Raw genomic sequence first — 15,313 nt, 5'->3', positions numbered from 1 at the left:
CCTTCTTGCAGCCTGCAGCTTCATTTTCTTGTAATTTCTCCAAGCTTCCATTGTCGAAATGGGGGTTGAGCAGATGTAGGTAGATGTATATTTATGAAGGGGATGTGTTTTTCCAGAAGAAGCAGTTTTGTAAAAGGTGACCTTGTTAGACAAAAGGAGGGCTTGGGAGCCAAGTGATGAAAGAGAACGGGATCATCCTGGGCTCATTAATGTGGATTTGAAGGTCAGGTGATTATAACAATAGATGTGTGGGCTGGCTTTTGCATCTGGTTTTTGTTGTTTTGTTATGATGGTGACAAGCCTGTGGGGAAAAGGGATTAATCACTGTTACACCAGCTCGGCGTCGCGTTGATTCATTCAGACACGATAACACTGGTGCTGTGTTCTTGAAGGAGCGTGCTTAAATAAGATAATTTTGACTATAAGAGGTGTAAGATGTATGTGACATGTACTGTTAAAACTTGAAAAGGCTCATAATAAATGTAATAAACAGCCAGCATCGTCTCCTGATAGTGTGAGAAGTATTTCAAAGTTCAACCTAGTTTAAAATTGTAGTTGTTGTTTTTATTTTCTCCGTTTGAACGAGAGCTAATCTGAGTGTATTGTGTTTTTGTTTTTTTCCCCTCCATGTAGCCCAGCAGTGTCGTATCTATAGTAGCTCTAGGTCTTGATGCTCTGGCCCCTCACCTTCAACACAGTCAAAAATCTGGGTGTGACCCTTGACAGTACTTTTAAATTTGATAAATAGATTGACTCTCTTGTCAAGGCAAGCTTTGTTCAACTTCGACTTCTTACTGAAGTCAAGCCCTTCCTGAGATGCAATGATCTTGAGAAAGCATTCCCACATTTATCAGTTCCAGGCTTGATTACTGCAACGCACTTTGTTTTCAAATTAGTCAAACTTCTCTGTATCGTCACCAACTTGTCCAAAATGCTGCTGCTCGTTGACAGACACTCAGACATGAACAGATCACAGCTGTCCTGCACCCCCTTCGCTGGTTCCCGGCTCTTGTTTATTTTTAGTGCAGTTAATGGCCCTGCACTTCCATATTTACTTTCCCAAACTCTGGAACGCTCTTCCCAGTGAGCTACGTACCATCTCAGACCTGCAACTATTTAAAGCCAAGGTCAAAATGTACTTATTCACATTGATTTTTGGTACAAAAGAGCACCATGTAACTTTTATTGGCTTTAATTTGTTCCATCGATTTTTTTTTTCATCTTTACTCTATTTTAATCTGTTTTTAGTTTATATTTTTATTGTATTTACTGCATTGATCTTTTACTTGTTTTTATGCTGTGAAGCAACTTAGGTTGTCGAAATGTGCCAAATCAATGAAGGTTGATGGATTTTTACTCAAATGGTGGAAAGACGGTTCAATTGCGGCTTCAAACATCGTAATAGCTGAGGTCTGTATGTTAACATGGATTATATGTAAACATGAACTATATGTTGCAGCAAAGCTAAACAGTTGTTTATTTTTGAGCCATATTAGCTTTTAAAAACGTACATGAAAAGCCAGAAATGAAACCCTTTAGATATTTCTATGAAAATAATTACTTGTGCATAACAATAATACTCCCGAGACCCAAGAAGATTAGTTTCATGTTACCTGTGTCAAATTATTTCAATCTAACAACCCAATCCGCAAACACAGTCATCAACAAAGCCCTCTTAAACATTCACAAAACAGCAAATCCCTGTAACTTGGATTAATCGCATGTAGAGAGTAGAAGAATTTTATTAGATTACCTTTGGTGTAATTAATTTACTGCAACTCATGTTTGGCAGCACATTTTTTTCCTTGTCTTAAATCACAAGTCACAAAGTTATGCAAACAAGCAGTTAAAACAAAATTGAAGTAATATTTTTCATGAGCCTCAATATTTGATCACACACACACACACACACACACACACACACACACACACACACACACACACACACACACACACACACACACACACACACACACACACACACACACACACACACACACACACACACACACACACACACACACAAACTGTAGATTAGAGCATGCAGACATCAAAATGTGACATTCCAATCAGCTACATGTTAATCCGGTAAAGTTTTTGTATTAATTTGGAGATAATGAGCTTAATTTCATTATGAACTGTAGCTATTCAAGCCAAACACAACTGTTCATGTCTTAACTATTTTTTCCTCTGGATTTGCTAAATTCATTGAAAATGAAATGTCTGTTTTGCATTACAATTTAAGTTTTGTGCCCAAACAGTTTTATTTAGTAGATCTGCCGTCTTCATATCAGTTTTCATTTACTCTTTATCCCTGACTTTATAACTGAAATAATTACTTTATAAGTCAATACCGTGGATTATATATATATATATATATATATTCATATAAGGATTGGGCTATTTCACTTGCTCCAGAGGGACTTGAAGAGGTGAAGGGGAAAGAGAATAGATCTGAAACAAATTTTGAGTCTTTCACTTCACATAAAGCCATTTTCTGAGTGAACGTGTTTCTGTGATGTGGCCACCTTCAGTCCGTCTCCCTGGAGAGCACTAGAAGCTTTAAGAGTGAAAAAAACGACTATTAGAAGGTGGGTGTACATGTGTGATATGGTGTAAATTTTTAATGTTCCACAAATGAGAAATGTTACCTGTAACTCTCATTTCACAATTGCTGACTTATTTGTGTTTTTTTTCTATAATTTGGTAAGTTTCAGCAGCTCCAAACAGAAACACTCACTTTCATTAAAGAGTGGGGTTGACTGAGTTCGACACGGTGATTCACAGATATGTGATGGATCGCTCTTGATATCAAGTGTTAGCTGGAATAGTTCCAGTTGTGTTAATGTGTGTGCAAGAACACGCCTGTGTGCGTGTGAATATGTGGAGGCACACAGGCTGTGCTTGTTAAGACAGCCCTCGGAGTGGAAAAGTGAGTGTTTCTGTGTGTTTTGGGGTGCAGCACATAACTGTATTTCTGTTTGCCACTGACTTTCTGAACTTCAACATTCGGATCTGACGTATTACACATGGGAACACTATGAAGAGGGAAATCTAAAGACCATCCGTCAACCAAGTTTGCAAATGTTCACTTTCTTTTTTTCATTATTTAATGATTTTTTTTGTTTAATGTTTTAGTCCATAAGATGCAAATTTGGGCATGTCAAACTGGCTGTAAATAGCATTTCTAATTAAAGGAGAATAATTGAAGAAAAGACGTTGTGCTTGGTAACAAAGAGCAGCTATCTTGACCTAGTTTGTGCTTTTCTGGGACAGTTTGGTGAGTAGCATTTGCTACATCAACATTTCCTCCATGCAGACAGGTACGATAGACTTCAAAAGTCGCAGTGACAGTGACATATGAAGCAGCAGGCAGTTGCAGGGTACAGCCGGGGTTGTTCCTGTTGTGGTGAATTTAGTACATTTCTCCTGCTAAAATGGCCTTCAATGCCATTTCACACTAAAACTATGATGTCTATGCTGTTTTGTTTTTTTCTTCTTTTTCTCCCTATTTCCAGTAGTAGACTGTTTCCATTCAGTGCTGTCAGGGCTAATCTATGATGTTAAATAATGATACTTCACATTCATTCTGATAAAATCTATCCGTCCTTCCTCGTTTCATATGTCGCCAGCAAAACATTTGTAAAGAATACTGCTTAACTACTTAAATGAGCGTTGCAGAACTGAAGGTTGCTCAGTGGCCTAGATGAAACAGACAAAATCCTAAGCTTTTAGAAAAAAAACAATATACACCCACCTTCAATTTAGAATTTACTCTTGAGTTGCTATGCATCCTAATCACTTCGAAAAATCTATGTCATGTGACCACTAGAGAAGATAAAAAAACCCAAAAAGACAAGCCTTATTGATGCAAACTACACAGAGACAAAACACAAAGCACTGCACGTCCTCAATATCATCTGTTAAATGCAGAAGCATTTAATAATAATGACACTTCTTTGATGCGCACGGAGCAAGCCATTATAAGAGCAATCTGCCAGAAGGGTATTTCCAGAGGCACATACCTGTACGTGGTCACGTGATGTGGGTTTATGTTGGCGCAGTGTGGATGGACATCTTTTCCAAGATGTAGTTGAAGCTCCAATGTTGAGTCCTTGACTCTTTTATTTCTGCCCCAATAGATGAAACGGTATTCTGAGCCACAGTCTAGTAAATATCTAACATTTTGCTGCGACCACTGAAGGACCTTAAGAAACTTCTTTCCTAAGCGCAGTCTGCTCTGTCCTCTTATGCAGCCCAGAGTGCAACACCCTGATTGGAAGTTTACCAGTGCACCTGTGTATTGTGTTCCCATCAGTGCCGTTCAGCGTTCGAGCTGATTAATACCTGTGACCACTGCATAGTCATTTGATGGGGGACTGAATGGCGGCTGCTTTATCGGCATTACCAATTTTACTCAAACGCCAGATGTTAGTCAGTGCTGCTGTGTCTTTTGACCAAGTGTAAAACAGGTTTAACATTAGCGTGGCAGTTCTAGTTGCTTTGAAAAATTGCACCAGGATTTTTTTTGACTCTGCAACGGAGCAGGAAACCTGCACCGCAAAACTTTTTCATTAGTTTCTGTGCACTACCTTTTATCCCGAGTCACAGCAGAGTACACGTTTAATCTCTTACTGAGAAGCATGCAAGCAGCTACTGAGGACGAGGAGAGTGTCCATTTTCTGAAACATATTGAATAGATACAGTTAGGTGGTGGAGACCAGAAGCTAGACAGTAGATTTATTTACTGCCTTGAGGTTTGGTGGTTATGCATTGGCACTTTCTTATAGCTGCACAGTCTGACTGTGCTGATGAGCTTGGACATGCAGCCTAGATTGGCGCTGCAGTAACACCACCAAGCAGGACTCGCACATGGATGTGACTAAGCCATGTTCATGATGGCTCTGGAAAAATTCTCGACAGGCAGACTAACATTTATTTTCCCCTGTGTTTTTGTCCCTGCTGGCTTCTTGATGGAGTGCCACAATTCATAAGTTGCACCTGTGACATTATTTGGTTGGAGAACTGTTCTCAGTGTTTTCTTGTCGTGAACATTCACACATGGGGTCACACCATTTTCTTTGGCAGAGAGTTAAATGAGTTTTCTGTGGCAGTTAAGTTAAGTTTAAAGGGCCAGCAGGAAGTGGGTGTGTCTGTCGTGGCAGTGCTGTCTCGTGTTTGATGGGTTAGCCTAATCGTAGCAGCTCCTAATGACCTATTCTCTCCAGGCAATCTGGGGAGCCCGTCCACTGAGATTTATGAGCCATGTTGTGGTCACTACAGGGATACCAGACTCACTCCAACTTATAGCCTACTCCTTTGGCTTCACACTTCCTTCTCATTAACTGGGTCATTGTAAACCTTCAAGGCTTACTTTTATTGCCACAAGAAATATTCAAGTCCCAAAACGAAGCTCACTGCTGAATTTTATCCAATGTGACTGGCTCCTTTCAGCTGTTGCAGAGTTGAAGATGTGGTTTCTGCTGTCCACTGGAAAAAAAAGAAGAAAGGAAGATGAAATTCCCTCAAGAGCAGACTCTGTGAGATGCTAAGCAGAGAACAGTGAAGTCAGACACCCATTAACCATCTATTCAAAGAGACAACTCCACGTGTAAACTCTGAGCCACTATAGAAGAAACCGATAATGCTCTTCTAATAATGCTAATTGTTCACTCTCGCTGCGCTTCCCTAAAGGCACAAATGTGATGATCCAACAAGATGCTCAGACTCAGCCCTAGGCAGGCAAAAACAGCAACGAAAGCTCATCTATAATTAATAAACACACAATGAAATATTGATCATGAGATGCATGTGGCCAAATAGGAATTGCTGTTTGGATTTTCTACCAGGTATTTCTTATTTGTTTTATTCATTTTTCAATTTCGATATCAGCTCTGTAAACTGTCTATGTGAGTTCATGGACTGTGGGGCTTACACGTAATAAGTGTGCAAGCAGAAGTTTGTTTTTTCTTCTTTTTTTTAAAATTGTAAACAACTAGCGAACAGTCAATGTGTTTCATGACATTTTGCCCTTTAAAGAAGAGGATGTGGAGAGAAGAGAAATGAAAAGGCTTAAAGCAGCATGTCTTCTTCCCCCTCCCTCTGCATTTATAAAACCCACAATGAAGATGAGAGCACTCCTCATCTCTTCGTAGGTTATTGCCATAATCACACCAAGTCACACACAGTTAAAAGCATCTTACATCTCAACGCCAATCCCGGCCCTTTCACTACTACCACTAGCCTGACTTGCACACACATATATATGCAGGAGAGTTTTGTCTGACTGATTAGCAACCACATCTCCAATCTCTGATTAGGTGCAGAGTAAATGAAGCGCCCCCCTCGGGCATGCATTTCCATAATGTCAGGTAATTAAACCCCAGTGTTTTAATAGCTCAGGAATAGGAAGACTCCCCAGGAGACTAGACAATGATGATGGACTATGCTGAAAACTAATACAGCCTTCACTTTCTTTTAACTGGTAGTGAAACTATCCAGTTGTACTGAGAATAGATAAGTGACCAAAAAAATGGTATTGGCAGAAATGCAACGTTATATTTGGAATTTGGTGGGCAGATTTAGGTGAAAACAAAAGTTGCTGTGTATGTGTATTAGTTAAAGATCAAGCATTTTACATACAAATAAGCCACAGGTTGTAATACTCATTCCTCCCTGTTTTTCTCCAGTAAGCCAGATGGGACACAAGTACTGGTTCAAGCAGCCCTTTTGTGATTCTCCACATACATCTATTTTTTATTTTCTACCTATCTGGAAGGAATATGTGATACAAGGGTATTGGCAATGTATGTATGAGGTCAGATGTCACTACATCTCAGATGAAACTTTTAATACATTTATATGTTAGATGCAATGGAGTTTTAGATTGCATGTTTTTTTTTCTTAAAATCTGCTTTACAGATTGAAATAAAACCTTACAGCTTTCACTACCTCTATCTATGCTTTTAAGATATGAACAGAAAATTGGCTAACCCAGTTATAAAAGGAAGTGGTGCACATTTGAGTTATGTGCTCCGTGTTGATAGCTGACAGACTCCAGTTAGACAAAAAGCTGCTGGAGCTCGAGTGTCTTTTTTCATCACAGAAAAACCTAGAGAGGTGCTATTGTAAACATGACAGTGGATTGTCAGTACATCTCTGGTTGGGGGCTTGCTGTTTTTTGTTTTTGTATATGTTGTACTCACACTGTATGCACGCACAGAGACACACAGATACACAACAAAGGCCCTTTGATGAAACGAATCTGCAGTAGGAGAGTTTTCTTTGTGAAGCCCACTCATGAGAACAATGCAAAGCCTTAATGGTTCCACCGAAACACGTGGAAGCTGAGTGAACTCCAGAAGTCACTTCCAGCTTGTAATCAGGCAAAAAATAAAATAAATAATAATAATGATAACAGCCGCAGGGCTTGGCTGTGATTGGATTGCTCTCACTGATAACCCATGATCGTTATATGTTACTTGTGCACAAATAATGTTTTTGAAAAATAATAGTTTCTTAATGGGATCATGTCCACTTCTAATGACAACCAATTCTGCTGCTCAAACTGAAGATCAGTAATTGTGTGTTGCAGTGTATGGTTTTTGTTTTCGATGCCCTCTGTATGAACTTTGCTTCAATCAGCTGGTTACTTTAAGTATCACACAAGATGTACTTTAAAAAACTGTTCATCTTTCTTTTCTCAAATGCAACTGCTGCCTTTAAACTGAGAGAACAAAATGGAAAAAGATTATTTTTTAACAATACTTTCCACTGTGGTATTACAATGAACTGCAGTTGAACCAGTAAACTATGGGTCATTTATAAACAACACAACATCTTTCAAACTCTAAATATTCTCTTTGATAATGATAATAATGTAAACCAGTGAAGCATTCTGCATTGAGGATGTGAAGATCGTCTACATAACTACAGTATGACACGTGTGAGAAAACTTAGCCTCAGTTTTAAAGATCAAAACGTTCCCTCTCAGCTCAGGTCTACTGATTTGTCACATGTCTGAATTGAGAAACCTCCCAAAGCCACGACAAAGACTGGTTGTAATAACTGTCTCCAACAACAGGTGCTTTTAATGACGTATGTGTTTTATGCGTCTGTTGACTCATCTTCTGTCATCACAACCTAATATTCCTCACCTGCACTTACTTTGCTTCTGCATCTCCTCATTTAAATCAATTTGAATGGATTTGGCATTTGATGAGTTTGTCTGGGTTTCTTAATAGTGAAGATGTTTGTCTTTGCTTTGGATGTGAGCATTTGCTAAATCACTACAGGTGATGATAACTTACTGATGTAGTACTGAACTTCACTTTTTGTTTTCCATTTTGACTGCTGTAAAAGCATAAAGCATATCTTCCTGTTGTAGACTAATACTATGAAATCATCTTTATTACATACAACAAACTATGCCATGGATATATTATCATCAATAGCTTGAAGTGTCAAATGTATTTCTGTGTTTATGGGACAAAACTTGTTAAACTCGTCAAATAATCCAAATTCAAATGGTGTATCTGTCACTTTGAACAATCTGCACTTGAATACCTTTTTAATACTGACTGTCTTTTTTCTCTCTTTTTCAGCAAACTCCAGTCTTCTGGGAGGAGGAGGAGGTAAGAGAATAACTGTTTTCTTTTCTTCCTATTTTCACAGTGTTGGTTTCTGTTCAAATCAGACTGCTCATGTACTAAAGGCCTGTCTACATTTCCTTCTTGGGCTCGTCACCGTCTTTTGTGTCTACTTTGTCTCTAGTGTCTGTGGTTAATGTGACTTAATGTTAGACTAAAACATTACAGTGTATTTCCAAGCAGCCTTGCCCTGTGCCACACTGAGAAGTGGTCATTACTTGAGCAGCCTGCCGAAAGGCATTATCATCAATGGAGAAAATCTGAGGCAGTCAACTGTGGTGTGGGATTAATGAGGAGGGAACTCCAGGACTGCCCAGTCCCTCTGTCGCTCTCCTCTGGCATTAGATGTTTGCAGTGACATGATTGAAATAATTATTCTTCACCACAAGAAGATGAGCCCGGAGTAAAACCAACGCAGTTACATGTGGAATGTTAATTTTAAGCTTTTCAATCATATGTGGCAGCGGTGTGAAGAAGAAATAAGGCCACCGCTTCAGTCCATCTGTGTTTGCTGTCACTTCTAATATGTTAACTAACAGTATTCAGTCGTTGCCTTCAGTACCATCCCAGGCAGGGGAAGAGCTTAGTGCATGTGATATAATGTTCAAAATGTTTTTTTCCAGTAAAATGAAGGATCAATATCAGCGTATTTTAGGTACTCTTACATTTTACACTTGTACAGTTCAAGCACATTTATTCCCTGTTTAACGCCTACGTTTAGACAATTGATTTGGCCACATTTGTATTGTTATACATAAGCACAATGATTCAACACAATACTTAAAACCGATCTATTGCACCTAGTCTAAAAGAAACAAACTTACAAGGTGACACCTTTTTCTTCTTAAAGATTTGCAAATGTGAGTCACTTGCGGCTAAGGATGGGTACGAAGCAACTTCAAAGCCTCAGCCACTTTAGTGCTCAATGCACATTCTTTCCATTAGCGTGTTCATGAAGCTGCTCACATCTAATCATGAATCTTGGAATAGACCTCATCTTGTCTGCAACATGATCAAAACTGCAAGCTTGCAGCGTGGATTCCCAATCTATCCGTGGCATGGAGAGACCATCAGCGTATAACGATTCTGCGAATATCTGTGATTGAGAGCAGAGGTCACAAATGTACATCTCCATTACTAAGCAGGCCCTGGAAAGCAGGGTGTACCCTCTTCAGGTTGGTGTCTGTCTCCGATGTGGCCCACTATCAGTATTGATTTGCCACGCACAGAGATACACAAGAAGTTATTTTCTTTTCTATTATATTCTCATCATTGTTACATTAGGGCAAACCACCTTTTTGCGGTTCTTCAAATCCCAGCCTTGTTGACTGATCCAGTTTCTTCTTCAACTAAAAATAGCGGTTTGGGGTGTTGCTGATTGCTGTTTTAACATCAGCAGAAGCAAAAACAATGTTGACTTTGTGGCTGTCAATAATAGAAGATTAGATCTTTTTTGCCAATTTAATGTTGGCTTTGGCAAAAAAAAACCCATTTCAGTTGATCATAACCTGCTGTAACTAAAGGATTGTATCTGTTAGTTGAGCTGTCTTTTTTTCCAAAGCCTCTTTTCTTTCCCTTTTCAGGGATGCTATTGTTGCTATTTTTGTTACACAAAATAAGAGGTCATTTAATCACTCGTCTGATATTTCTTGTGTGAATAATGTCAAGTTGCACATATATTTTTTACACATTTCTGAGACGTGTAATCCTGTGACGTGTGCGTTGATTTTAGTCGTATTAAAGAAAGATGATTAGAGCTTTGAGTACTTAATGTTACTTAAAGTAAGTTGAAAATATTCTGCCCAACATGTCTTTCATCTGCTTGAAGCCAAGAAGGGTTTTTATCTACCTGTTTATCTAACTGTTAAACGGGCAAAACAGTGGCTTGCCGACCCTCTCCACCTCATCTGTGGCTTGGCATGTTAAGACCTCCTGCCTCGGTGGCGGTGAGGATCGATGTGAAGAGGAGATGTGCTCTCCTGCAGGGCCGTCCTTATCTCCCAGCTGTCTTCTCGGGGCTCTGCAGAGGGCAGGCTTCACAACAGGATGATCCATCAAGCTGGCCTCACGCACCTGAGCTGTGCTTGTTTTTCCATGGCTCTGGAGGTGGGCTTCCGTCAGCCAGTGAAATATGGACAAGGTCTTTACCGTATGCAAGTTAGTTCACTGCGTATGCGATCTTCTGGTTTTACATAAACGTTTTAGATTTTTTTCATTTAGAAGTCACCCGTATTTGTTGCCATGTTTTGACATTGACTTCCTGCTAGAATAAAAAAAGGATGCCAGTGGTGGATAAATAAAGTCTTTAATGAGATTTTTTTTTTTACCCTATCCAAAAGAAAATAAAATGCTTTATTACTTTTCCTACTAAGAAAATCTCAAGGAAACATTATTTAGCTCTGGTGTTCTATTAAATCCTTAGAAATCACTGATGGGAATTCTTCCTGGGCTGTACACCCTCACTATTATATACACAATGGGGTCAACCAAAATAGTGCAGTTATCTTTTTCAGACATGTTGGTCTCAGTGGTATTCCAAACGTACATAGAGGAAAATAATCATGATCTCTGATAATAGCAGCCCAAATGAGGCCTCTGTGAATAGAGGATAATTATGGACGCTACCAGGTTGCTCATGTGATGTGTGTCACAGCTCGGCTGGGTGCCGGCACAGTCCCAGAAGTATGGAGCTAATGTAAACATCAGTTGTTTATCCTGCCTTTCCCTATATTTTTCTCTTTCTCCCACACACAAACACGAGCATTCAAGCGCACACTGGGCCATGTAATGATACCATGAAGGCCTGTGTAGTCAGAGAGAGGGAGCTCCCCTTGCCTTTGATGTCTCCATCCAGGAGGGGAACTGCCCCATTAGCATTCTAACCAGAACCATTGGCCATTTAGCACTAAGCTTTAACTAGACCACCCAAACAAATCATTCTTCTCAGGTTGAGTCTCCCTTTTCTGCTCCGAGCAGGCACAGGGGCACATGCACAGTTGCCCTTACTTGAGCTAATTTTGCCACAGCTCCTAAAGCTCCATGAAGTCCCCAGCCTTTTTTACATCACTTATGTAACGTTATCTATAGCACTTCTATAGGACCCCTAAGTTTTCTAAAGGAATAGTGAAAGTCGTAAGTAGTGCCAACACATCCTAACATATGAAGTCAGTTATATTTATTGATATTATCTGTCATGGGTTTGTGAGAATTTTGTGCTTTTCCTGCATCTGAAGATGTTATTGCAAGGCGAATCACGGTGAAATGAGGTTGCAATGCTTCATGGCTCTTCTAAGAGGACATGGAGGAAATGCTGGTATAATATTTCTCTTAATAACATCAGAAACTAGAAATGGTTTATTCTACCTCGTATACAGAGTGGTAGCTTTACATTTTTTTTTTAATTTAGAAATTGTAGATTTAATCAGTCTGGAAAAAAAAATAACATACATCATTAGCAATGCATGTTAAGCAGATCAGCTGTAGGACTGGTTCTCACCGCAACTCGGTGCTCAAGGATGCTCATAAAGAATGTATACAGTTTCAGACGTGTTTGGATAATCCTTTATCAAGATTCCTAAGTGCTCCTCAGTGCTTATCTCTTTCTCTATTTGTTATGCAAAGAGGTCTGTTTTCTTTTCCTGTCACCCACAGGTGAACCATTATCCTCTGTCTGGGTTTTGCCCGGGGCTTGTTTATTGAGTAGATTGAAGGGGACCAGAGCACGGTGCTTTGCACAGGGGGAGGGGCGAAGGTCGAGATACAGGATAGTGTTTTGTGACAGTCTTGGTTAGATGGCCTTATAGCCCTTACACAGATCCCAGGATGCCTCCAAGATAACCACTCAAAATAACGTTCTCATAAGTCACAGACAGCGCTCTATATTTGACTGATGGTCCTCAGTTCACAGATGGTAGTAACAGCCATTAGCATAACTTATGACGGAGAGAGCGTATTTCCCCTTGGAGTAGCCTAAATAATGTAAAATGATAAATTGAATGCAAAGATTCTTCAGTCAGCGGGATACCCATGGGATTTACTTATCTCCTCACATTTAGTGTGGAGTTAGTTGGTCTCCACTCATTACCCGGCTTTTATTTAAGGTGTAATGTTCCACATTCTTTTTATAGTGTGTTGGAGGCAGCACTGACGGAAGTATGTGCCAGTCCTCTTTATTGGGATTAGCTTGTCTGTTGGAAACTATTTATGAGATAAATACACAACATTAGCATGCATTTATTCGCTTTCCATCTGTGTGATTCAAAGAATATGAATTTATAATTGTACTTACCTCTTATTCACTAAGTAATTCTTAGGATGGGCTGTTCCAGGCATAATTATTGGGCTTTCTTCCTAGTGCTATTCAAATATAGGCTTGCCCTTTTACACTGATTTGAAAGAAAAAAAGGCTTTTTTGTTTGCCTTCTTTCACACATGAACAAAACAGCCATTTTTTCTAAGTGCTCTTACTCTATGAAATTATACAACTTTTCTCTACACTTCCTGAATGCAGTGAACTTTTCAGTGATCATACAGTATGCACCTCCAGTTTCTCATTTGATGGCTAAAAGGAAACGCCATTCAATATATTGTGAAAAAGCATGTTACAAGCATTCATGTGTTTCCAGAACCAATTATTCCAAAGATGGCATAAAATAGTGAGCATTCTGCAGAAATTGGCAGGACAAGGTCATTTGTCGGACTCAGGTTTTCAGTTCCTTGAAAAAAAAAAAGAAGAATAAAGAAGATGAAAACAGCTTTTCTAAGCTCTCTTGCCATTCCTGTCTCTCTTCCTGCCACCACAGGGAACGGTCACCATGAACATTCCCCTTTTTCCCTCCCCCTCCAATCAGCAGTGATGGATGGACTAATTGATGCAGAGTGATTGGGCCATTCATTTTATCCCCCAACAGTAGGTTCCATATTTAGGATTAGTGTTGCATTGTAATGGAAAGGGATGAAGAAATGACCAGGGACACAATGGATCCTGCAGAAAAGGAGGAACAGTGTCAGGAACAGATCTTAAGCATTTAGAGAGCAGAGAGAGGACGAGCCATGGAGCTGTCAAGACCACTGGAAGCAGGACAAGTCAGTAGTGTTGCGCTTAGCTTATGATACATCAGGGTGTGTTTCACTGAGTTTATGAATAAGTCTTGAGTAAGAGGGGCATAAACATCTGCGTGTCCCGGTATCCCTCTCTATGTCTATGAATCATTTATCTCTGTTGCCATGTATAAATCAAGCTGCTGGCCATTGCCTGTGGCGGTCATGCATTAGGTAGTTGATAGCATCACTTGATCTCTGGCACTGTCGTGAGGGTGAGGTAAATGGCCTCACTTTAAACAGCGCATGTTTCCACATTTCAAACTGCAGTGAGATTTTGCTGTTTGACTGTTATAACAGGCTTTATGGAGGAAAGCAGGACCACCCAGAGAAATGCGGACATCAAGGGATTTTTTCTCCACTGACATTAACACCCGCGTCTCTCTGTCAAACTGACAGTTGTCTGGAAGCCTCTTTAGCGTGTGTGCATGTTTATGTAGATCTTCCACTGTGTGTCACTAATGCTCATCATAGTTTTGCACATAATGCTTGATAGCTGAATTTTGCTGTATTATGTAAAACCATAATTTATTTTCTTTTTGTAAATTTCAAATTGAATACGCAAACGCACACATGCGCCCTCCCTTAAATTGTCTAACTTCCTCCAAAACCCTTTCTTTCAAACCAGTATTTCTGGGTCAGTTCTTAAGAGTTTAGACAAAGGGATGTATATCCAACCACCGTGTCAAAACACATTTTTGTCCTGCATGGACTTTATTCTGGCTGATTTTGGGTAGATCAGGTACACACTCGACTGCATTGTCTATTTTCTTTTGCATGCATGTGTCTTGCTGTATTAACTATATATGTCCATGTGACTGTGCATTTTCCTGACAGTGTGCATGAGCGTGAACGTGATCGTGCCAGTATTTGCTCGCATGATGGCATGTCTTTGTATGTGTCTACGTTTTGTGTGTGAGACTCTTATTAAGAGATAACTGGATGCTGAGCTGTCTTGTCAGTTGACTCAGTGGTCAGTTTTGGTCCTGCAGCCCCCAGCAATGCACGATAGAGTGATGAGATCTGACAGACGGGGACAGTTCTTAGCAGGGCACCACCTCCTCATACTGTAGACTCGACAGTCATAGTGTGCCTATTACAAGAGGGTCCCATGACGTCTAAGAGCTTATAGACACACACAAACAAACGTATCCATGCATCACCTACTCATATGACACCCTATTATTTTGACAACATGTACTGAATTTGTATGCCTGAGAAATACTTACAGAAAATATTATCTTGCAAACATTTACCATATGGCCTGATTTATAGCAGATGGAGATACATATGTTGCACACATCTACAATTTTGTTTCATGTTCATTAACCACAGTTCAATAAAAAAAAGCATAATTTCACTTTCACCCGAAAACCAGATTTTTACTGCTGCGCAGCATCTATGCTCGTAGGCTGTGCAAGGCACCTACGCTGCACCTACGTTTTACACTTCTCTTATTGTTTGTGTCTATAATTACACCACCAGCCACTGGGTGACAATGTAAGTTTTCTTTCTGCAGGACCGTAGCTCGCAGACTGGTCAGAATAGTAACCCTGCGTTCACAC

The 15,313-nt window shown here is 39.8% G+C and overlaps 1 protein-coding gene across 1 annotated transcript in view; it reads left to right on the top strand.

The window, feature by feature from the left end:
• macrod2 (mono-ADP ribosylhydrolase 2) overlaps positions 1 to 15,313 on the top strand; it is a 445,260-nt gene that overhangs the window by 125,151 nt on the left and 304,796 nt on the right. The window contains exon 4 of the mRNA XM_061745838.1: positions 8,604 to 8,633. Within this exon, the coding sequence (XP_061601822.1) occupies positions 8,604 to 8,633 (30 nt within the window). The remainder of the gene's footprint in view (positions 1 to 8,603; positions 8,634 to 15,313) is intronic.

This window comes from Cololabis saira, chromosome 17 (assembly GCF_033807715.1).
Source record: "Cololabis saira isolate AMF1-May2022 chromosome 17, fColSai1.1, whole genome shotgun sequence".
Taxonomy (NCBI): Eukaryota; Metazoa; Chordata; class Actinopteri; order Beloniformes; family Belonidae; genus Cololabis; species Cololabis saira.
This window is presented reverse-complemented; position numbering and strand designations above follow the sequence as displayed.